Genomic DNA, 26,090 nt, shown 5'->3' on the forward strand with positions numbered 1-26,090 from the left:
GTAATTAGAAGTCCTTGCCTCCGTCAAGATGAACTTTCATTCATGTGATGTGGCAAGCGGGTGTCTCTGACCTACGCAAGATCTAATTTCCCCTCAAATACCAGGCTAAACTCAGGTCCCTGCCCCTCACCCTCCCCTTGCCACCATTGCCCTAACCATTACACTTCAGGTGGTAGACTGGTTTGTCGAGGGATGATATCACCAGCAGCCTAGTTCATCAGCAGCCTAGCCTCATACCACCAACAGTTGTGGACTGTCAATGACACCTTTAGGTATTACGGATGATTCTAACATCACATCCATTCCCACTATGAACGCGGGTCGCTTCAAGGAGAGGAGGGGTTTATCCTGTGAGAATCTGAAGTATAATGAGAAATGTTACCCAGTTTGCCACTTACTCTTGTACAGTTACTATATCATAGAAATTGGAAATGTCATGAATTGCAAGGTACTCTTAAACAAATGTTGTATTGTACCATAACTTAAGGGCCTCAGTGGACGTAGCAGGCTTCCCGAGCGCTGCAGAGGCCCAACAGAAGAGGGAAGGGGTTCCAGTGAGAGGAAGGTAGTAAAGTTAGAATGTTATCAACTAGTACCTGCTCTTAAGAAATTTGCATGAAACATGCAAGCAATTTTTCTTTTTAACTTTTAAACTACATACCTGTCAGAATCACTTTAGCAGGCTACAGTTCAATCAACAGTTATAAATTCATTAGATATAAACAAGCGCAATAAAGTGTTGATTATCTTAAACACCTGAAGATCGCGTTTATAACTTGATGTAGACGGTTTTAATGACCGACCCTCGAAATCGTAGGGGCTAAATCCTAAGTAGGCACAGACTCCAATAACAAAAGTCCATCATATTGATAAAGAAAAAAACTTGAAATTTATGTTAAAGGTAGAAACTATAAAATCAAAAAAGTATAAGTATTATTCCCCTTTTGGCGAAGTGAGACAGATTTTACCGAATTTACCATCAAGAAAAAAGTTTGTACCAGAATTTTTTGCGAGTGTTGCTTGCTCGGCTGGATTGGTGGTTTGGGGGTGAAGGGCTGAGGTGACGCTGAGTGGGGGACCAGTTCTCTCTGAGGCCGGGTGCTGTCCACACGAATAGAGTCACTCTCTCCCTCTCCCTTTCATCTTAAGTGACGCGGTTGATATCTTGTGAGTGAGGCTCGAGGAATCTTGTGACGGTCCCGTGGTTTTCTATGAGAGTGAAATGTTTATGTTTGTTTTGGTGAATTATGGGTGAATGTCTTTCAGACTGTAAAAATTATTGTTGTATTAATAGAAAGGATTTATTTGGTAAAGCGAACAAACAATATAGCGATTGGAAATGCTTATACATATATATATATACGTAAGTATGTTGTATTGCCTCTGAGTTCTCATAGTATCGTTTTAAGCCCTGGAACACGCAGAGGTAAGCGGCGTTGCTATGATAAAAGTGCATTGCATGGTAAGCGACATTGTTGCCTGTAGTAGTGATAATTATTTTGAGAGGTTCATTTTGTGTTTTAAGTAGGGTTCGTCTTTTACGTTTTTACTTTAAAAGATTAAACTGTTTTGCATATCAAAGAAAAAATGATAATCGAGTGGAAATACATTAATTACAAAGTGATAGGTCATGTCGAACATTCATCGTTCATTCACGTTTTGTACCCAAAACTTTGCTCGACACATTGTGTCAGAGATGGTACTAAAACTCAATATACTTAGATAACCAAGATTCGTCCCGAGATATTTTCAATATATTTGACTGCAGACTTCATGATGGGTTCTCTGGAAGGGGTTTCTATTATATTTCTACATCATTTATCATCTCTCACAGTAGATAAACTAGCATATCATGTGACGTGCATATATATATATATATATATATATATATATATATATATATATATATATATATATATATATTTTTTTTTTTTTGCGCTGTCTCCGCGTTTGCGAGGTAGCGATATATATATATATATATATATATATATATATATATATATATATATATATATATACATATATATATATATTACAGCAAGGTCACACTGATTCGCGTTATTTATAATTCGTTGATAACCATGAGTTAAAACTGAAACACGATAAGTCCTATGTGCACTTCCGTGCGCTTAAATTACAGCTGCAGGGGGAACACATTTTTGTATCTCTCCGGAAGATATAACTTACACTAGAATACACTCGTGACATATCGTGTTTCATTTTTCCTCATGGTAATATATATATATATATATATATATATATATATATATATATATATATATATATATATATATATATATATATATATATGTATATATATATATATATATATATATATATATATATATATATATATATATATATATATATATATATATTTCTTTCAAACTATTCGCCATTTCCCGTGTTAGCGAGGTAGCGTTAAGAATAGAGGACTGGGCTTTTGAGGGAATATTCTCACCTGGCCCCCTTCTCCGTTTCTTATTTTGGAAAATTGAAAAAAAATAAAAACGTAATGCAGAGATGTCTGTTCAGTGTTTCTGGTGCGCATTTACTCTAAGTATGCTCAATATTTTTTCTCTATTGATCAGTAAGTATAAGCAAGCAACCAATTATATCCTTTTTTATCCATATCCTAAGACACACAATTTATGAGCCAAATCGATTGTGTAAATATATATATCGTCGTTCATTCATATACTGTCGTTCATATGTTTTTTTTATAAGCACTGAAACTATCCAAGCTGGAGGGCTATTACTCGTTCTGGTTGAGTTACACCGAGTGTCTGAGTTACATCATTAGGCCAAGTCGTCTTGTAAGTGAAAGTTGTACGTTTATCAATAGCGGTGTTACCGGTAACTCGGCCGCAATCAAGTACACGGAGATAAAGAAACGATATATATATATATATATATATATATATATATATATATATATATATATATATATATATATATATATATTTATCATACTTAGTCGCTGTATCCCGCGTTAGCGAAGCAGCTGTATATACACATGTATATACAAACACGCCCACACACTCACATATACATACCTATACATTTCAACGTATACATACATATACATACACAGACATATACATATATACACATGTACATATTCATACTTGCTGCCTTCATCCATTCTCGTCACACCCCGCCACACATGAAATGGCAAACCCCCTCCCCCGCGCGCAAACGAGGGCTACTAGCGCTAGGGAAAGACAACAAAGGCCCCATTCGTTCACATTCAGTCTCTAGCTGTCATGTATAATGCACCGATACCACAGCTCCCTTTCCACATCCAGGCCCCAAAAAACTTTCCATGGTTTACCCCAGAGGCTTCACATGGCCTGGTTCAATCCATTGATAGCACGTCGACCCCGGTATAACACGTTCCAATTCACTATATTCCTTGCACGCCTTTCACCCTCCTGCATGTTCAGGCCCCGATCGCTCAAAATTTTTTTCACTCCATCCTTCCATCTCCAGTTTGGTCTCCCACTTCTCCTCGTTCCCTCCACTTCTGATACATATATCCTCCTAGTCAATCTTTCTTCATTCATTCTCTCCATGTGACCAAACCATTTCAATACACCCTCTTCTGCTCACTCAACCACAGTCTTTTTATTAACACACATCTCTCTTACCCCTTTCATTACTTACTCGATCAAACCACCTCACACCACATATTGTCCTCAAACATTTCATTTCCAACACATCCACCCTCCTCTGTACAACCCTATCTACAGCCCATACCTCGCAACCATATAACATTGTCGGAACCACTTTTCCTTCAAACATACCCATTTTTGCTCTTCAAGATATCATTCTCGCCTTCCACACATTCTTCAACGCTCCCAGAACCTTTGCCCCCTACCCCACCCTGTGACTCACTTCCGCTTCCATGGTTCCATCCCCTGCTAAATCCATTCCTAGTTATCTAAAACACTTCACTTCCTCCAGTTTTTCTCCATTCAAACTTACCTCTCAATAATTTACTTGTCCCTCAACCCTACTATATATATATATATATATATATATATATATATATATATATATATATATATATATATATATTTATTCATTTATTTATTTTGCTTTGTCGTTGTCTCCCGCGTTTGCAAGGTAGCGCAAGGAAACAGACGAAAGAAATGGCCCAACCCACCCCCATACACATGTATATACATACACGTCCACACACGCAAATATACATATCCATACATCTCAATGTACACATATATATACACACACAGACACATATATATATACACATGCACACAATTCACACTGCCTTTATTCATTTCCATCGCCACCTCGACACACATTGAATAACATCCCCCTCCCCCCTCATGTGTGCGAGGTAGCGCTAGGAAAAGACAACAAAGGCCCCATTCGTTCACACTCAGTCTCTAGCTGTCATGTAATAATTCCCGAAACCACAGCTCCCTTTCCACATCCAGGCCCCACACAACTTTCCATGGTTTACCCCAGACGCTTCACATGCCCTGATTCAATCCATTGACAGCACGTCTACCCCGATATACCACATCGATCCAATTCACTCTATTCCTTGCCCGCTTTTTTACCCTCCTGCATGTTCAGGCCCCGATCACTCAAAATCTTTTTCACTCCATCTTTCCACCTCCAATTTGGTCTCCCACTTCTCGTTCCCTCCACCTCCGACACATATATCCTCTTGGTCAATCTTTCCTCACTCATTCTCTCCATGTGCCCAAACCATTTCAAAACACCCTCTTCTGCTTTCTCAACCACGCTCTTTTTATTTCCACACATCTCTCTTACCCTTACATTACTTACTCGACCAAACCACCTCACACCACATATTGTCCTCAAACACCTCATTTCCAGCACATCCACCCTCCTGCGCACAACTCTATCCATAGCCCACGCCTCGCAACCATACAACATTGTTGGAAGCACTATTCCTTCAAACATACCCATTTTTGCTTTCCACGATAATGTTCTCGACTTCCACACATTCTTCAAGGCTCCCAGGATTTTCGCCCCCTCCCCCACCCTATGGTTCACTTCCGCTTCCATGGTTCCATCCGCTGCCAGATCCACTCCCAGATATCTAAAACACTTTACTTCCTCCAGTTTTTCTCCATTCAAACTTACCTCCCAATTGACTTGACCCTCAACCCTACTGTACCTAATAACCTTGCTCTTATTCACATTTACTCTTAACTTTCTTCTTTCACACACTTTACCAAACTCAGTCACCAGCTTCTGCAGTTTCTCACATGAATCAGCCACCAGCGCTGTATCATCAGCGAACAACAACTGACTCACTTCCCAAGCTCTCTCATCCCCAACAGACTTCATACTTGCCCCTCCAGGAAAGGAACCTGGAAGTTTTGGCTCTGAGTGAAACGAAGCTTAAGGGTAAAGGGGAAGAGTGGTTTGGGAATGTCTTGGGAGTAAAGTCAGGGGTTAGTGAGAGGACAAGAGCAAGGGAAGGGAGTAGCACTACTCCTGAAACAGGAGTTGTGGGAGTATGTGATAGAATGTAAGAAAGTAAATTCTCAATTAATATGGGTAAAACTGAAAGTTGCTGGAGAGAGATGGGTGCATATGCACATGGGCATGAGAAGAAAGATCATGAGAGGCTAGTGTTTTGGGAGCAGCTAAATGAGTGTGTTAGTGGTTTTTGATGCACAAGACCGGGTTATAGTGATGGGTGATTTGAATGCAAAGGTGAGTAATGTGGCAGTTGAGGGAATAATTGGTATTCTTGGGGTGTTCAGCGTTGTAAATGGAAATAGTGAAGAGCTTGTAGATTTATGTGCTGAAAAAGGACTGGTGATTGGGAATACCTGGTTTAAAAAGCGAGATATACAAATGTATACGTATGTAAGTAGGAGAGATGGCCAGAGAGCGTTATTGGATTAGGTGTTAATTGACAGGAGCGCGAAAGAGAGACTTTTGGATGTTAATGTGCTAAGAGGTGCAACTGGAGGGATGTCTGATCATTATCTTGTGGAGGCGAAGGTGAAGATTTGTATGGGTTTTCAGAAAAGAATATATATATATATATATATATATATATATATATATATATATATATATATATATATATATATATATATATATATATATCAACTGACTGTTGTATTTCTCTCTTGTGTCTCCCCTGATGATGTGACTATTACACGAAAGTGCACTTGTGGACTTATCGTGTTTCATTTTCCCCGTGGACTCATAGAAATATATTTGGTCACGCGCAAAACTGTGATCCTTTCCAATATATATATATATATATATATATATATATATATATATATATATATATATATATATATATATATATATATATATATTTTTTTTTTTTTTTTTTTTTTTCAAACTATTCGCCATTTCTCGCGTTAGCGAGGTAGCGTTAAGAACAGAGGACTGGGCCATTGAGGGAATATCCTCACCTGGCCCCCTTCTCTGTTCCTTCTTTTGGAAAATTAAAAAAAAAATGAGAGGGGAGGATTTCCAGCCCCCCGCTCCCTTCCCTTTTAGTCGCCTTCTACGACACGCAGGGAATACGTGGGAAATATTCTTTCTCCCCTATCCCCTATATATATATATATATATATATATATATATATATATATATATATATATATATATATATATATATATATATATATATATATATATATTGTAACACTCAAAAAAATTGATAACATGTTGCCCACATCACCCTCAATATAACATACCACTCTACAGAAGACCCCTCCTTGCTGCAAGTTCTTATCTGACTATCATTCCCACTGTGACTCACTTCACAGTTAAAGCCGCAAGAACTCCCCTGAAACAGGCTTTGACGAAATATCATACTGTAAAACACTGGTCTAACAGGAATTCACGCCCTTACAGACAACCTCAATCAGACTTGGTTACACAAACGCATGGAAGATTACTAATACAGCCTCCCTCTTAAATCCTCCTCCTACTACGGCCCCATATATATCTATTAACTTCTTGAGTGATCCACGTTAAAGTTTATCCAAATATCCCACTCTCACCCACACATCGGCAAAGAAACCACACAGGACGTCCTGGGTGACTTCAACTTGCCACAGCCACCCTCCCGCACAGTGCTAGTTGCAACTGACAGTAAGAAAGCCTTTGACACTATTCTTCGTCATATCCTCGTGCGAAACATACTTAACACCGCCTTCTGCAAAGACGGCAAAAATGGCCACCTCACCTCAGAAACCCTCAAGCATTGTAGTTTCGTCCCCTAGGGAGTAGCAAACTTCAATATGAGAGTCCTTTAATATACAGATGACTTCATGTTTGCATCCATTACTCTAATGCGAACACAAGGTCTATTATATTGCAACATTAGCTCGCTCAAAACATCCTGTCTGCATCCCCAGATATATCCATTGTCACCTTCTTAACCCCCTGACATACATGAGTCCAATCAACAGAACCCCAACCATAATGACTGTCACATACGACACACACACATGATATTTATTCCTCACATCGTCAACATCATTGCAAAGGCCATGATCATACTTTACTCAGAAAACTTACAGATACCAACTTTAGACACGAAGAAGAATCCCATAGTATCCTCTACAAGCAACTCATTTACTTCCCCTCCCCCCAAAAAAAATTATGCCTCTCCTGGCAATCCATCCTTCCGAAAGCAGACATAACAAAGATTCAAATGACATGAGACAGAGAACTCAAAGACATCACTGGTTTCTTAGCAACCACGAACATTCAGCACCCTCACAACGGACACAAAAATACTGTCAGTGCAGTTCCACCTCATCCTGCTCAGCACCCAGATCTTGACAACAGCTAACCCCCTTCATACACAGTCATTATCCCCATGAAGAAATGAAAACCTTACCCCTGCCTCACACTTCGACACCTGAAGTAAGTAGATGACCCCTTCCCAAACGAACACAGAACTGGTAAAGCATATTCACCAACCCAGACTTTAACTCCAGTGCACTAGGTATACACCCATCTAAATCGACACCTCCCCAGGTATGCACGGGTCACACTTTCTCGTCTGCGATCTGGACACCACCCATCTCTCCAACATTACAAACATCGACTCAACATACCACAGGAACCCCTCATGCTCAAGATACGGTAACTATATTGAAAACATTGAACACCAACCCCTTAGTTGTCCTGCACTCAAGCTACACAGACAGACACGAAGCAGCACAGCACTGCTTGACCCAGCCGAGAGGACGTGGCTCTCTCCCTGAGCTCTGCGAGGACGACGTAAAAACGGGTCCTGAAGGCTGTATAATCACAGTTGTTTATATGTACCACAGTGCCTTCACTTTATCACCTCTGTGGTGCTTTGTAATCAATTCTGTGACACTGACGCGTGAGAATGTCTGGGGTACAGTCACTCCGACACTTTCCCTTCGGCACCTTCCCTCTGGTGGGGTTCATGTGGTATTTCCCACGTAGTCATGACCCTCTGGCACTGTCCAAAATGTTGATGGTATTGAGGTACTGTCCTTATGAGATGCCCGCGTGTCACCTTCCATTACGGCCCTGCCCTGTGGTACAGACCCTGTGGTACTGTCCCTATGGTACTGTCCCTTCGGTACTCTCGCTATGGTACTTCCATACGGTATTGCCTGAAGTGAAGGGAGGGTCAGTTATACCAACACACACACACACACACACACACACACACACACACACACACACCTCCAGCCTATACCCAGTGTATCAATGTGAGTTATGAACTTGGACACAGATATAAGTGTGCTTCTGTGGATTTATTTCGTTTGCAAAAGATCATTCATGTGAAATCATTCTCACCTCCATTGCATCTGATCCCTATATCATACATCTGGCATCGTCTCCTAATATGAAGATAAGATAATCATACAATCTAAGATAAAGCTCTTGACTCTTATCTATAATATCTGGTTATCAAAGAAACAATATAACACTGAGGGTAGAGCATTTGTGTATAACTTTAATAAACAGTATAACACTGAGGGTAGAATATTTGTGTATAACTTCAATACACAGTATAACACTGAGGGTAGAATATTTGAGTATAACTTCAATACACAGAATAACACTGAGGGTAGAATATTTGTGTATAACTTCAATACACAGTATAACACTGAGGGTAGAATATTTGTGTATAACTTCAATACACAGAATAACACTGAGGGTAGAATATTTGTGTATAACTTCAATACATAGTATAACACTGAGGGTAGAATATTTGTGTATAACTTCAATACACAGGTCGGGGGCAGTATGTGTTTACTGTCTGGAGTCAACTCGAATCAGGCAAGCGAGTGAGGGGGTGTGTCAGGTGATGTGTTGAGATGTGCGCTGCTACATGGCTGGAGGAGGCGTTAGCAAACCCCATACAGCCACTCTCTCTCTCTCTCTCTCTCTCTCTCTCTCTCTCTCTCTCTCTCTCTCTCTCTCTCTCTCTTCTCGCTCGCTGGTGGACGGGGAGGCGGGAGGAGGAGGAGGAGGAGGAGGAGGACGAGGCCGCTGTGAGCCCGGCGTCCGTGCTCGTGGAGAGCTCTCCCTGGAAGAGAGTGAAAGTACCAGGTCACCTGTGCTTGCCACCCCTGGACGCCTGAGAGGGCAGTGGCCTTTGGAGTTTTGGGGTGAGGGGAGGGGAGGCATGTGGGTGGGTGGGGGGTTGGCGGGGGCCTTGGGGGGGTTAGGTGAAGGGGGAGGGGTTGGGTGAGGAATGGAGAGGAGGAGGGGTTGGGTGAGGGAGGGGGAGGAGTTGGGTGAGGAGGGGGGAGGGCAAGTTGTTGAGCAAGTTTTATTCTTTTATTTTTTCTCTTAGTTACTAGTCGTGTGTGTGTGTGTGTGTGTGTGTGTGTTCAATGAAGGAGTGTCTAAAGCTCATTAGACGTAGACAAAAGGTTGACACTGGCCTGTGTAAGGAGTGACAGACACCACGACCGAAGGAGGTCTATATTTCGGGCTCTGCTTCTCTCTCTCTCTCTCTCTCTCTCTCTCTCTCTCTCTCTCTCTCTCTCTCTCTCTCTCTCTCTCTCTCTCTCTCTCTCTCTCTCTCTCTTTCTCTCTCTTACAAAACGCTGTATTCTTTTTTTCTCGTTTATATTTGATGTTCTGTGGAGATAATTCCTGTGATTAAATTCTGTGACTTGTTCTGTCCAATGCTTTAAGCAAAACACGGGAAAAAGAGTGTCCATTCTCTTTCCTTGCCAGATGATGTCGCAAATATTATTGAGTGAGCTAGGTTCTGTGTGTGTGTGTGTGTGTGTGTGTGTGTGTGTGTGTGTCATTCCACCAGCCACACACCCAAGCTGGCCTTCGTTCATAACTGTGACTGACCAAGTTGTTCCACTAAGTGAACTGTTTGGCTTCGTTTTTCTCATCCCTCGTTCTGCAGGATTTGGCTCGATGTGATGTCTGGGAGAGAGAGAGAGAGAGAGAGAGAGAGAGAGAGAGAGAGAGAGAGAGAGAGAGAGAGAGAGAGAGAGAGAGAGAGAGCGTAGCTAAATATGATATTAGATTAACCTAGAAAAATGCTGAGGTTTGGAAGAGCAAGTAAGGAAAGAAATTATCAAGAGGCGAAGAAAAGGAATGGACTGGAGGGTTTTAGTCCACCGAGAACGTGAAAGAAGACCAAGGAGAAGAGGAGGAGGAGGAGGAGGAGGGGCATTGTCCTACGACCGGTACCACAAGAAACAGCACGAGAGGAAAATTGCTCTCCGTAATAACGACTTGAGCCACGGACTGGCAAGTGGGCGAAGGAAATACCCAGCCAGATGTTCTGCAGATGACGCCAGAGTCGGTGCTATCGCAGGATCAGAAGAAGGCGAAAGAAAACGAGAAATGCAGAAAAGACCCGAACGTAAATATACGACTGGTGGACATCAAATTAACGTATCTCTGAGCAAAACAGTCATCGAGGGATTGAGGCTATGTTACCGATGCCCTGCGGATGGCCCAACAGGAATAAGATATACGAAGAGAAGCGAAGATCAAAGATGTATAAGGAAGCATATGCAAGAGACGTGAATTTGATAAACACACTCACCCGACAGAGCCATCCAGCCACGTAATGATAACGAGAACTTTCACATCGACAGGAAGGTAAATGAGGAAGACAAAGTCCTCATCGTCTCCACAAAAAGTATGGATAGGAGACGCTGTCTCTGCTGCTGTGTCACATCGTCACCAAGCGGGCGGGCGGGCGGGCGGGCGGGCAGGGAGGAAGTAAAACAGGTTCTAGAGAAATGAGAAATGCTTCAGAGACACGTCCAGGGTCTACAACGTTTGAACTATCATGAGAGGCAGGAGAGAGAGAGAGAGAGAGAGAGAGAGAGAGAGAGAGAGAGAGAGAGAGAGGCAGGAGAGAGAGAGAGAGAGAGAGAGAGAGAGAGAGAGAGAGAGGAGAGAGAGGAGAGAGGTGAAGAAAAAAAGATAGACTCAGCTCGACCTTTACAGACTGGAAAGAAGGAGGGAAAGATAAACGATAGTTTGTGCTTCGGCAGGAAACATTCTCGGACGTCCAGAGCGTCTGAGCAAATTACGATATTACTTTGCAAATCTCTAGATATAGCTTGAGGATGCCTAACAATGATGTACGAGAGGCTGCAAAGCGAAATAGAAATATAGAAAGAACTGCTCAGCGTTCTATGGAGGAAATAAGACTCGTGTGTGTGACACATTTTTAAAAAGAAAACTGGATAAATGTTTGACGACAGCGGCAGATAAACTCCAGACTGTTATGTAACATGCAGAAACAAACTGTGCTCTTCATCAGGCCAGACGTGTGTGGTGAGCGCTACGCGCATGCCGTGCTTATAAGCAAAATCTCGTTGAAGGTGTCTCAAAATAGCACTGAGGTGTTCCTTCTGGTTTGAAGCCGACGTGACTCAACGCATCCCACACTGCACAAGCAGCTACTCATTCTCTCATACTCCCCAGTTATTCATCATTTCCCTTTGTGTCCATTCTCTTGAACTTTACCCACACACACACACACACACACCGTGGTGAAGTGGATTAGCGTGGCTGACCATGATTCATGCATGGGCCCGCCCAAGTTCAAGTCCCGGATGCGGTAGTCGGCCCACCAGCCAACCTAGCTGTTCATCCTCACCCCTATCGTGGCTGGTCGATAGATGGGTACCTGGCGTAGGATGAGGCAGGAAGCGGGTGTGCGCGTATATATACAGAAGAGTATAAGGTTTACGGGGTACGTACACGTACACACATGGTTAAGGGACAGGAAGGGGTTGGGGTCAACACGGGTGTAAAACTCTCTTCTCCCCGTAGCACACAAACAGTAATCTCTCTCTCTCTCTCTCTCTCTCTCTCTCTCTCTCTCTCTCTCTCTCTCTCTCTCTCTCTCTCTCTCTCTCTCTCTCTCTCTCTCTCTCTCTCTCTCTCTCTCTCTCTCATACATAGACGTCTGTACGAACTATATCAACATCCTGCACATCACCGTAGCTGCACTACTAAGTTACAGTGATCGCTTCAAAAGCACGTTTCCTCGATGGCCACCTTACAAGTGATGTCTTGGTCCAGGATCTCGTGTTTCCACCCTCGTATTTCTTCGTATGTTCCGAAGTACATTAGGACTAACAGAGTTATATCATGATTAGCAGAGGTGTATTGTAATTAACAGAATTATGTTATAATCAACAGAAGTATAGTATCATTAACAAAGGTAAGGTATAATCAACAGAGGTATAGTATGATTAACAGAGGTATGGTATAATCAACAGAGGTATAGTATCATTAACAGAGGGTATAATCAACAGAGGTATAGTATAATTAACAGAGGTATAGTATAATCAACAGAGGTATAGTATCATTAACAGAGGTATGGTATAATCAACAGAGGTATAGTGTAATTAACAGAGGTATAGTATAATCAACAGAGGTATAGTATCATTAACGGAGGTATAGTATTATCAACAGAGGTATAGTATAGATTAACAGAGGAATGTTATAATCAACATTGGAAGGCTGAAATAAAATGAGTAACAGCAGAACTACAGGATGAATTATGTTCCTCAATCTTTCCTCTTCACGTTTACAGAAGTATTTGAATTTATTTTTCTGCGGAGGTAAACATGACAACTGAGCAATGAGCCTGACGCTTCAAGTGCTCTTAAACTACTGTATAACACCTTGAAGTAGATTTGTACACTAGTGTTCAATGCGTTTGAATTCCATGGTCGCTTAAAAATTGCTTCAAGCTAACGTAAGAGAAAAACTAGTTCGATGAAGACTCTGAAGATAAGAAACGAGTCTAAGATGTTTTGAATGGTGGTCTGAGTTGTTTGAAAAGATTGTAGTCACCATCATCACCCAGGATAGTTGGAGTAATCTGAAGATAAGAGGTCAAGTATTATCAAAACTGACGTTTCATATGCGTTTGGTCAGATATTGATTTGAGAAATAATTTTCGCAGTTGTCACCGGGAGTTGATGAAGCGAAACAGTGGTTCAATGGTTCGAAACTTTTCTACTGTCACGTATCACTGACCTGTTTCATTCCTTATCCCACCTTACGTCTGAAACCAGATTTTAAGATACTTTAAACTTCAATTGAATCTTGTGCTTTGGATGTTACTCAATACATTAAAAAAAAAAAGGAACATTCATCATCATCAACATATATTCATCTTCTTACTTAATGTTTGGACCTTCAGACACCGCGTACCATCATCAACATATATTCATCTTCTCTGTCTTAACGTTTGGACCTTCAGACACAACGTACCATCATGACGGCTCTGGTGTACCGCTTGTGGCACCATGAGTGGCACGGGTACCACAGCTGGGACGGTCGTTGGTACGTAAACAAAGACAGGTTCACTCTCTCTTTTTACCCGTTCCATGACTTTCCCCCTCAAGGCGTGCGTAATGTCTCCTTTCCCTTCGTGTCTTGGTCATTTCTCTTCCCTCTCTCTCCTGGATATACGACGATCGTCAGTGTCTCTGGCTTAAACCTTACGTCTCTTGGTCCTCAAATACGACACTATAGTGACAGCACCGTATATTACCACAGCGCTGCGACCGACCCATTGTGCTTTGTGATGCATGAAAGCCAGCCAGATCAAGGGTAAGGTGTGGCAGAGAGAAAAGACACCCACGTGGGTCATAGGAGTAAAGATAGACAGACACTGAAGCGCTGGCTTCATACTCAGGCTGGTAAGTTTCGTGCAACCTTCCTCGCGAAGGACGTGGTATAGATCATATCAAGGGTGATGTAATCCACTGAATATATTAAACTAAGGTGGAAGGCAAGTGTGTGATACTAACAAGACGTGTGTTTTGGGTCCTGTTTTTTCCTGTAAAAACTTCAAGCACCATTAAATGTATGTGACTGTCATGCCATGACATCTTCAGATCCATGCAGCAGCTTTTATGCTAGTGTGTCCCGACTTTCCAGTCCAATGAACTGTTCTAGAAGGCAGCATACACCTTTACGCCATACGCCATCAAGGCTATCCAGGTTTCTCTTGTTCCCTCACGTTAATAACTAATCTTCAGAGTCTTCCACCTACAGGTGAGTGCACAGCGTCATGGGGGAGGCGAGCGCAGGCACCGATGGGATGCCCAAGGAGGGCACTGAGTCGTCCAACGTCGTGACCTTCGGCAGACAAGGCGGCTGCTATGTTACCAAGGGCGTAGCAGCCCTCTTGGCCATCCTCTTCCTCAGCGCCCTAGTGGCTACGGGCGTTCTGGTCTACTACTTTGTCCCGCAGGTCAGGGAAACCCGCCATGATAACCTCAGCTCGGCCCCTACCACGGTGAGTTCCTCCTACAGGTATATATAGTGTCAGCTGACTGGGTGTTGCCTCCCACTGCTTCGTTCAGTACATTAAAATCATGATTTAGTTTAGAACTGAGGTCTTACTTTTGATACAGTAACCAGAGTGTTATTTTTCTTTAAGTAACCCAGACTTTAGGGATGGTCCGTGTCACTCATGGCCCACTAGCCATCTTTAATTCCATATACTGGAATGGCATCACAACTAACACAAAAAGTGCACATGAAGGCCGCTGTAAGGTGGGACATCCACCTCACGTCACTTGCTCGTCTGTGATCTGCAGGCACTTGTTGCACTGCTTACCCCTACGACATATGTCACGGACGAGATCCAATCCTCAAGGTTGTTATGATGTCCTGTTCGAGCTGCTCAGAGAGAGAGAGAGGGAGAGAGAGAGAGAGAGAGAGAGAGAGAGAGAGAGAGAGAGAGAGAGAGAGCTCAACCTTTATCCTCAGCATTGTGGTAATATCACTCCCTTGTTGTTTACAACGACGGAGGAGAACAGTGTAGACTTTGGAGAAGTATTCGTAACTTTTTATCATAGGAAGTGCCAGTGTATGTGGCTTGGAATGAGTCGGCTTCATCTGCTAAAACATTTTCCTTAACTCCTCACAGTAAGAGTGTGTAAGACCCTGAGAAAACAAATGTCTGATCACGTACCTTATGATGTTACGGTGTCCCTTGAAGGGACAACAGGTTAAGGGCAAAGTTATCATACCTAAAGGTTTTAGAGACGTGTCGTCCTGTCGTGTTCAAATGTCGTTCCGTCTTAGTTCGAAGGTCGTCCTGTCGTGCTCAGTGGAGTGCCCGTTTAAGGTTTGATGATCTCCGTGACTGACCCCAAGCTTAAAGATAACCTGACTTTATATATATAAAAAGAAAGACTGCGCCTGACTTTAAAATGCATATGATAGGTTGACAGAAGTCTAGAGACGAAGAAGAGAATTCGAGACAATGATTATTTTCTAACTTGTTTCTCGTGTTTCCACGAACTGCAAACACTCTCTTCTTGCCACAGAACGCAAAGGATACACCTGAATCTTCACCTATCATTGGCACGACCTCAGTCGCTCCCCTCAGAGAGCCTCCAGTTGCTATTGTGGCCACGGCTGCAACACCTGTCGCATCCTCAACCACAACCGTGGCACCCAAGGAGAGGCCAAACGTTCGCTTACCCCGAGCCCTGAAGCCGCTCCACTACGTCATCAAGCTCCAGCCCTTCGTCAATGGCAACTCGAGCATCGTGGGCTACGTGGAGGTGGAGATGGAGGTCCTGGAGGCGACCTCCAACATCACCCTCCACATTGACAGCATCCTGACCAAGAACGAGACCGTGAAGGTGAGTAATGAGGACGCATGATTACTCTTGTAGTCACGGGGACCGGACGTGCTTGGGTGTGTGGCCAGAGCCTCGGCACAGGAAGTGTCCTTCTGCTCTGAATTCTCTTGTGTGATTACGTGTGTGTTGTGGGAAGAGAGTCTTTCATTTTTCTTTTTACACTCTTGTTGCCTCGTCTCTTAACCAGTAATGTGTACCATGTGTTTACTCCTATGCACACACACACACACACACACACACCAGCCTAAGCCAGGTACCCATTTATCGATCAGCTACGAGGGGAGGATGTACACCTTGGTAGGGTGTAGGCCGCCTCTCATACTCAGGATCCAATCCAGGGCTGGGCCGTGCAGACTCATGGTCAGTAACGCTAATCACCACACCAAGGAGGCCCATATGTGTATGCGTGTGTGTGTGTGTGTGTGTGTGTGTGTGTGTGTGTGTATTTAGTATCCAAATTCTGAAAATCTGATCCACTTTAGACCCGGCCACTTCACCTCCATACCACCACTATTCCCCTCCTGAACAGTGTTAGTGACAGTGGATATCAACAAAGCTTTTGACACTCTCCCTCGACCACACCCTCACACAGAAGATGCTTGACGCTATCCTCCATAACAGTGACGGAAAGTCGTTGGTTATTTCCATAGCTGGTCTAGTCTGTCAGAAAAACTTCACCTTTAAAACCCTCTTAAACTCTACAGTGGAGTTCCCCAAGGAACAGTGTTTTCTCCAACACGCTTCAGCCTCTTTCTACACGACCTCCCATTACTTCTTGCACATCGCAGTGACAGGGTTCTCTCATATGCAGGAGACCTTGCAATCGCATCACAGCACCCTGAGAACACAGATACAGCAGCAAATATACAGTACTCCATTGCACTACTGGGACAGTGTCGCAACCTGAACATATTACCCACATTTCCACGTAAGTCTTCAGCCACTCTTTGTACCGGCAGGTGTACACGAACCCAACCTGCACCCTCCTGTCATCTTGAATGGCCAATCGCTCCCACTCAACCAAACACCGGCCTCTTCTAGGCATCACATGAAACGCACACGTTTACTTCCCACGATAAAAATGTCATCACACAAACCACAGATAAACTAGATGCCTTCAGAACAATGACTGGCACCAGTTTCAGACAAGAAATAGAACCCCATACGACATGCTTTTCAAAGAAATCATCCGCTCCATCCTTAACCACTCCTCACCTACTTGGTCACCCGCACCGTCAAAACAAATATAGTGGAACTGAAACCACACACACACACACACACACACACAAAACGCTCATACTTTAGCAACCTCTACACACAAGGCCGCTCCCACCTCTTAACAAACGCAACATTGAATTGACCTGATAAATGTTAAACAACCGCCCCTCTCCCAACTCGGTCTTCAACACCGACCCCCACCACCAACAGGCGCATTGTGCCGGCACCACTGAGCCAGTGAAGCCTCTGGATCAGGCTTATAACCTGGCTGTCCCGACCCATCGCTACTGACGAACCTGCTGTAGGTATTTTGTACGTAGCTACGGTTTATGTCAGTTATATCAACCGTGTTAGCACCGTCCTAGTCTACTAGGGTCTCGGACCTTTACTGATTTCCCAGTCATTCCTTCGTCCGTCGTCCCTATGTTGGTAGGAGTCAACATACGTTCTAGTCAGTATATGCATGAAAGCTTGCGATCGATATCCTCGCTTGAACAAGCTGTCGCAAGGGCTGAGGCACGCGGGTTATTGACTTGAGACAAGTATACGTTCTCCACCAAATCTTTCTCTTAACCCTTCACTAACTCTGACACTTTAACTCGCAGTCGTTGCTAATGTAGCAGCTGTAGACAGGATCCTTATGTGCCTTTACATATCAAAAGAAAATCATAAATTATCTTGAAAATAATTACATTTACCAGCAAACAATTGAGGTTTACTTGAGTGACATTGTTTGGCATGTGACGGAGTAGGACACCTAGGCTACTGAGGGTGAGGGTGGGCATTCATTGCGCGGGAGGTGAGTTGCTAGGACGATCAATGGAGAGGAAAGAGGAAAAGTTGTACGATAGGTGTGTGGTGCCCGACAAGGGTGTGTGATGTCTCCGTAGCTTTGTCACTGCTGTATCCTGACAGGTGTGATAAACCAAGTGAAAAGCGGCGGGACGTTGTGAAGGAACTGTGTACTATCAAACGGTTGGGTCTGGAGGTTCACTGGCACGCAGATGATGGTGTGCTGTTTGAGGACAACGAACACAAGGGAAAGTAAGGGAGGGAAGGGGAGGAAGTGAGGTAATGAGTTTTCGAAAGGATATGGCAAAATAGATGAAAAAGAGGGAAACCGGGTGAATTGAATTGCAATAACAAGAAATGAAGTGCTGATGGAAGTAGGAGGATTTGAATAGTTGCTAACAATATGGTACCACGGCAGTCGACATTAGAGGATAAATAACATAAGGAAAAAGGGTGGAAGTGTGTCATTAGTGGCTGGATTCTGAGGGTGGAAGTGAAAAAGAAAAAGATACAACAACATGCTTATGATACAGTATAATTCTGACATCACTGACGTCAGAGGCAGTGTGAGTTGTGGAAGTGGAACGAGGCGGTCCAGTCTAAGGTACGAGTATTGGCGACTTGAGCTATGTCAGGGATGTATGTATCAACAAGATTAACTGTCATGGACAGAATGAGAAGCGAAGAAATATATAAGTGAGATTCGCAACGGTTCGAGAAGGCCAGGAGAGTGAAGGCCAGGCAAGTGGAACTCTGTGGAGAGTAGTGGAGTTAGTCTGGGTGGGTGTGGACGATGCAAGATGAGGAGGGAGTGGATGAAAAAGTGTACAACAGTAATACTGCAGTTATTTGTAAGTAGATCTCTCATGTATCCATACATACTGAATATCTCTCTACGGACATGTTTATCTCTTTATATCCGCTTATAAACGTTATCTATCTATCTCTATCTATCTATCTATCTATCTATCAGTCAAAGACACAGAAATACAGGTCTTTCCCTCTCTCCCTTATGATCAAGGGAGAGAGAGGGACTCTAAGGTCCCTGGCTTTGAGAAAAAAAGAAATTATCCGGTCAAAAAAGGAGAAAAAATTGGTGAAAAAATATATCTTGCCCAAAAAAAAAGAGAAAAATATGGTGATAAAAGAACATCCTGTAAAAAAAGAAAAAAAAAATAAACCATGGTGAAAAAAAATCCTGTCCAAAGAAAAGAGACAAAAACATGATGGTGACCTGTTTACTTATCAACTTTAGAGAGTGGGACAAAAAAAAAAGAAAAATAAGCGAGTTTTGAGCCACGTTGCAGCTTACTGTGTAGAACAAGGTCCTAACCCTCGTGTCATGCTTGAGGAAGCCCTCTAGTGACCAGACTCACTCGTGTGTCGGAGTGGTGGCGGAAACTTGATTTGAAATGGTGTTGGTCGTAATGGCGTCGACCGTGTGAGACACTAGATGATGTTAATCTTAATGGCACGTATCCTGTAAGACACTTAATGATGTTAATCTTAATGGTACGTATCCTGTAAGACAATGATGTAAATCTTAATGGTACGTATCCTGCAAGACAGTTAATGATGTAAATCTTAATGGTACGTATCCTGTAAGACATTTGATGATGTTAATCTTAATGGTACGTATCCTGTGAGACATTTAATGATGTTAATCTTAATGGTACGTATCATGTAAGACACTTAATGATGTTAATCATAATGGTACGTATCCTGTAAGACACTTAATGATGTAGATCTTAATGGCGCGTATCCTGTAAGACACTTAATGATGTTAATCATAATGGTACGTATCCTGTAAGACACTTAATGATGTAGATCTTAATGGCGCGTATCCTGTAAGACATTCAATGATGTTAATCTTAATGGTACGTATCTTGTAAGACACTTAATGATTTTAACCTTAATGGTACGTATCTTGTAAGACACTTAATGATGTTAATGGTTCTTACCCTGTAAGACATTGAAACTTCATGATATCAGTCCTTTTGGCACGTATTTGACTGGTAGATAAAGGTTAAAGTACACGTCATAGGGAGCTCAATAGAAAGGTTAATCAACAAACAAGAGCAATGTCCTTGATATGGCAGAGGTCGGTTATATATACACAGGTGTACAAACACAAACAGTAGCTGATCACTGGGTCCTTCCGAGGTTCTGTGTGGAAGATATCAGAAACAGAGCTGCCTACCCCTTCTTCTTATCATCATTCTTCTTCTTCTTCTTCTTCTTCTTCTTCTTCTTCTTCTTCTTCTTCTTCTTCTTCTCCTCCTCCTCCACCTTCTTCTTCTTCTTCTTCTTCTTCTTCTTCTTCTTCTTCGTCTTCTTCTTCTTCTTCTTCTTTCTCTTCTTTTTCTTATCTCCTCTCCTCCTTATTCTTGTTCTTCTTCTCCTTCTTCTTCTTCTTCTTCTTCTTCTTCTTCTTCTTCTTCTTTTCTTAACTGTAGAGGCACCAATAACGCGGGTCGTTCATGAACCTCAATAACGCCAGTCGTTCATGAACCTCAATAACGCCGGTCGTTCATGAACCTCAATAACGCCGGTCGTTCATGAACCTCAATAACGCCGGTCGTTCATGAACCTCAATAACGCCGGTCGTTCATGAACCTCAATAACGCCGGTCGTTCATGAACCTCAGTAACGTCAGTCGTTCATGAACCTCAATAACGTCAGTCGTTCATGAACCTCAATAACGTCAGTCGTTCATGAACTACAACCATCGAGGTACAACACAGGGTTTGCGAGTCTATACACATACCTACATCTACGGACGGATACAGACTGATGTAGTCTCGCGTAGGTCCTCGGATCGAGTCTTTGGAAACCCTTGTGATCATTCTAAGAATACCTGTTTTACCGCGCCTTTTAACCTTTCTCTTTTCTAGGCTGGATAGATTAAGGCCGACCCGACAACGGCTGTTGTAACGCTGGTCTCCGGGATGCTTGGAGGGGAGGGTGGCGTTGTGCACGGGGTGGGAGGTGGGGTATTTTGCCGCTGCCGGACAGATACATAGCCGACTCCAAGACGACCAGGCAACAGGTCTCAGTTGACAGTTATGGTATATGGGGGACGGAGATGATAATACAGATATATATATGTCTTATATGATGTGTGTGTGTGTGTGTGTGTGTATGTGTGTGTGTGTGTGTGTGTGTGTGTGTATTTCAATGTCTATAAGAAATCTAAAATAGAAAATATGATAAAAAAAAGAAATCTCTCAATATCCCTTCCTCATGTTCCTTTCTCCCTGCTTCACACACAATATGTTGCTCCTCCTCCTCCCTCCTCCTCCGTCAGGTGTCGTCGAAGGACCAGCACCCTGGCGAGCGCACAGTGGCCGTCACCAGCCACGCCTACGACCCAGAGAGGCAGTTCTACGTGGCGGGCCTGGCCCAGCCGCTGCAGCCGGGCAAGAACTACATTCTCTCGATGGAGTTCGTGGCTCACCTGAACGATCACCTCAACGGCTTCTTCAAGCTCAGCTACAGGGACGTGGCCGGCATCGAGAGGTGTGTGTGTGTGTGTGTGATCCATGATGTAAATTGCTTGATTTACTGCTGTAAATTCAGTTACTGGTAATCGGGAGGTGCTCTGTTACTCAAGGTGTAAATCGCTTGCGTTGTCGTTTAAATGATCGCTGGTTGAAGACTGGTCTGGGGTGGTAACGAGAGGTGTGTAGTATTTATGATGTAAATTGCTTGATTTACTGTTGTAAATGGACACTGGATGAAGATGAATCGAAAGGTAGGCGCGAATTACCACAGTGTAAATTGGTTGTTTGACTGTGTAAATGATCACCAATTGAAAACTGATCAGAGGAGATAACGAGAGATGAATGTTATTACTAGGTGAATCATCTGCTGATATGTTGATTGCGGCGATAAAAGATAGACTTCGTCCATCTTTAATAGTAAATAGTCGTATACCAGAACACACAGAACACGTACTGAAATCTTCCCCATTTCGAATGACAATAAGATATTTTGAGCAATTCTCATAGTCAAAATCATACATGAGAAGCCATGATTGTTATTTTGAACCTGAATTATCAATCCGTTCATAATCTTTCGAAAATGACATCACAGAGGAATGTATCTCAAAGGCTTCGAGTCTGTGACCCCCGAACCCCCACGACTCACAAGACATGATAAGATCCATTTTTTCGAATCTCTTCACCAAGTATGTGTAGCTGAGGCGTGCTTAACGACTACACTATAGTTCTTTTGTCTCAGTGACCACTATGTAGTGACAGCCAATAAATCCACCAGCGCACACAAAGCTCCGAGACAGAGGTCTTCCGAACCCCAGACCAACACCCCACGCTCTGGTGGCAGTCAGTGGCGTTCCAACTCAAAACTCCGAGACAGAGGTCTTCCAAACCCCAGATTAACACCCCACCCTCTGGTGACAGTCAGTGGCGTTACAACTCAAAACTCCGAGACAGAGGTCTTCCAAACCCTCTGGTGGTAGTCAGTGGCGGTACACCTCGTGACAAATACTTTGTTCACTTACGACGGAGAATATATTTACTGATATTCCCTGCGTTATTATGGTGACAACCCAGACAACGCCATCTACATGAACCCAGTGTCAGGTGTTGTCTTATAAAGGAAAATCCTGCTGGTGTTAAGGAAAGACCTGCTGATGTTAAGGAGAAACCTGCTGACGTTAAGGAAAAACCTGCTGATGTTATTCTCATAAAGTGTTCTTGTTAGATACTCCTCTTGTGATGTCAGGTGTTGCGTCCTGGTGTTACCGTATAAGAAACACCTTTTGGTGTTGTCGCTTATATTCCAGTGTTTCATGTATTTCCTCCTGCCCTTCCTTGTGTGTGTAGAACCTGGTATGTTTCCTGCTCGTTGTGGAGTAGGTAGGATACTTAATGTTCTTTTGTGTCGTGTTGCAGGTGGGCAGCCATGACAATCTTCCAAGCGACAGCCGCTCGTCGCGCCTTCCCCTGTTTTGACGAACCCGGTCTGAAAGCCACGTTTGAGATCTACCTCGCCAGGGAGGAGAACATGTCGTCCATCTCCAACATGCCCATAATGGAATCCCTTCCAGTGTAAGACATTTTCTCTCTCCATAATGGAGTCTCCAAGGTTGTATTAGATATATTTAAGATCCGTATTCATTTCTACTCCTACCACACTGATCTGTGAGGGTCTGTTCTCTCCCACTATCACAAACAGCCTCGTTAGGTTAGACCTAATGATCTATAGGTGTCTGAAGTCGCCTGTGCCTCGGTTACACTAGGAAAATCAAATCAGAGGTTAGATTTTGTTCTATATGAAGTTCTTTATAAAGGAACACTAACGCAAAACTTCATAATAGAAAATACATATACAAAGATGAGTGTGAAAATAGGATAATGAATTGTTGAGACAGAATACAGAGTTGAGGTGAAGGTGTTGGTGACGTGGTGTCATTTCTCCGGGCAGGGAGGGGCAAAAGGGGTGGATGTGGGACCACTACTACACTAGCGTCCCCATGTCAACCTACCTGGTCGCCTTCGTCGTCTCAGACTTCACCCACGTCAACTCCACAGCCATCGACCATGTGCTTTATAGGGGTAAGTTGCAGACGTTGTCATGATCACTGCTGGTGGGTGACTGCTGGAGTGTGAGTGAGGTGGGTTATTGACTGGGTGGATGTCAAGAGGGCATGATTGCCATTTGTGTGAGGTTGGGAGAGAGTTCTACTCGTTTCTCAACCTTTGTGTGTCCTTATTATGTTTTCATTCCTATCTATTTATACGTACACACACACACACACACACACACACACACACACACACACACACCGTGGCCTAAGCCAGGAACTCATTCATCGACTCAGCCCACAGGGGAGGATCAGTGCCTTGGTTGGGTGTGGACCATCCGCCATGCTCAAGTTTCGAACCCTCATCGGTAACACCCCGGGCCTGGCCCATGCTGACTCATATGTTAGTGTAACGATAGATGACTAGATAAAGTTTAATTGAGCCGAGGCAGCCCTACGGCTGAAGATATACAGTTGAGATATTGCAAAACTTAATTAGTAACAAAAGAGCATATGACCAAAGGTGGGGCTGGATACTCCTACGCTTTCGATCAGCACGCGAGTGACGCACATGTACATAGTCAAGGTGGCAAACATACAAGATGTTTTACAAAGTCTATGATGTAAACATCACACATTTGGATATGATTAGTTAAGGTGATGAATAGTGACACATTCCTGAGTCGTAATGATCTTGAGTTTGACATACATTATGTATTAATGGTGAACATTAAGTGAATAGATACATTTACGTTGGTTGATTTATATTATCATTGTAGCTGACATACTGCATAACTGTTTGCTTAGTTGTGTGTTTATGACATTCACTATAGCAGTAGGTGCGGGACTATACTTATCTCTGCACGAGCACTGATCAGTGTACACTGGGTGGGAGGAGGTCTCAGTGACAGGGGTGACACGGTGCTGGTATCTGGAGGTATCATGATGTTTGCACTAGGCGACCGAACCTCTGACCCTCTAAAACACTCGGGTTCCTGAGTCGCTGGTTCACTAGGTCACTCGTCGGAGGGTCGGAGACTGTGTCACTGTCATGGTGTTTAAGCGACCGATGCTCTGACAGTGTGTGTGTGTGTGTGTGTGTGTGTGTGTGTGTGTGTGTGTGTGTGATCCTTATCAGATCATAACCCATATATTTCATCATTCATCTTAAGAGCAGAGTTGAACATCTCGCAGACATGGTGTTTCTAAGCCTTCCCTCACCCCTCCTCCAGTGTGGGCTCGCGAGGAAGCCATCGGCCAGGCCAACTACTCCCTCGAGATAGGACCAGAGATGCTCGTCTTCTACGAGTACTACTTCGGCATTCCCTTCCCGCTGCCCAAGCTGGACTCCATCGCCGTCCCTGAGTCCATCGGAGGCATGGAGAACTGGGGACTCATCACCTACGGGTCAGATGTGTTGCTCTTTGTATATCTTATTTCCTCTAGTGATGAATGGGATGAGATTCAATGCTTGGCCTTCATTTGTCGCTGACTGTAAAGTCCGTCACTACAGGTGGGTGGTAGGGTTCAATGCCATTAAGTGCAGTACTGATGCTCTATTTGGAGATGATTTTCTTTCTGTATGTGTGAGCTACATGACGTTGAAGCTTCAGGGACAGTTATAATGAAATTGATGCATTATCAGCTTTAGATACGTTTGAAGAACGACGATATATATATATATATATATATATATATATATATATATATATATATATCACCTCCCCATTTGCGCCCTTCACTGAACTTCCCATTTGCTCCCTTGTCTTACGCACTTCATTTACCTCCTTCCAGAACATCTTTTTATTCTCCCTAAAATTTAATGATACTCTCTCACCCCAACTCTCATTTGCCCTCTTTTTCACCTCTTGCACCTTTCTCTTGACCTCCTGTCTCTTTCTTTTATACATCTCCCACTCAATTGCATTTTTTCCCTGCAAAAATCGTCCAAATGCCTCTCTCTTCTCTTTCACTAATAATCTTACTTCTTCATCCCACCACTCACTACCCTTTCTAATTAACCCACCTCCCACTCTTCTCAAGCCACAAGCATCTTTTGCGCAATCCATCACTGATTTCCTAAAAACATCCCATTCCTCCCCCACTCCCCTTACTTCCATGAGGGTGAAAGGAGGGCAAGGAATAGAGTGAATTGGATCGATGTGGTATACCGGGGTTGACGTGCTGTCAGTGGGTTGAATCAGGGCATGTGAAGCGTCTGGGGTAAACCATGGAAAGCTGTGTAGGTATGTATATTTGCGTGTGTGGACGTATGTATATACATGTGTATGGGGGTGGGTTGGGCCATTTCTTTCGTCTGTTTCCTTGCGCTACCTCGCAAACGCGGGAGACAGAAAAAAAAAAAAAAAAAAAAAAAAAAAAAA

The 26,090-nt window shown here is 43.2% G+C and overlaps 1 protein-coding gene across 1 annotated transcript in view; it reads left to right on the forward strand.

The window, feature by feature from the left end:
- The first annotated feature begins 1,072 nt into the window (after positions 1–1,072).
- LOC139746720 (aminopeptidase Ey-like) overlaps positions 1,073–26,090 on the forward strand; it is a 42,991-nt gene continuing 17,973 nt past the window's right edge. Inside the window, exons 1-7 of the mRNA XM_071658204.1 lie at positions 1,073–1,167; positions 14,545–14,788; positions 15,828–16,148; positions 21,466–21,677; positions 23,075–23,230; positions 23,607–23,737; positions 24,939–25,113. Coding sequence (XP_071514305.1) covers positions 14,561–14,788; positions 15,828–16,148; positions 21,466–21,677; positions 23,075–23,230; positions 23,607–23,737; positions 24,939–25,113 — 1,223 coding nt within the window. The 5' untranslated portion in view covers positions 1,073–1,167; positions 14,545–14,560. The remainder of the gene's footprint in view (positions 1,168–14,544; positions 14,789–15,827; positions 16,149–21,465; positions 21,678–23,074; positions 23,231–23,606; positions 23,738–24,938; positions 25,114–26,090) is intronic.

Source organism: Panulirus ornatus, chromosome 66, assembly GCF_036320965.1.
Source record: "Panulirus ornatus isolate Po-2019 chromosome 66, ASM3632096v1, whole genome shotgun sequence".
Classification (NCBI taxonomy): Eukaryota; Metazoa; Arthropoda; class Malacostraca; order Decapoda; family Palinuridae; genus Panulirus; species Panulirus ornatus.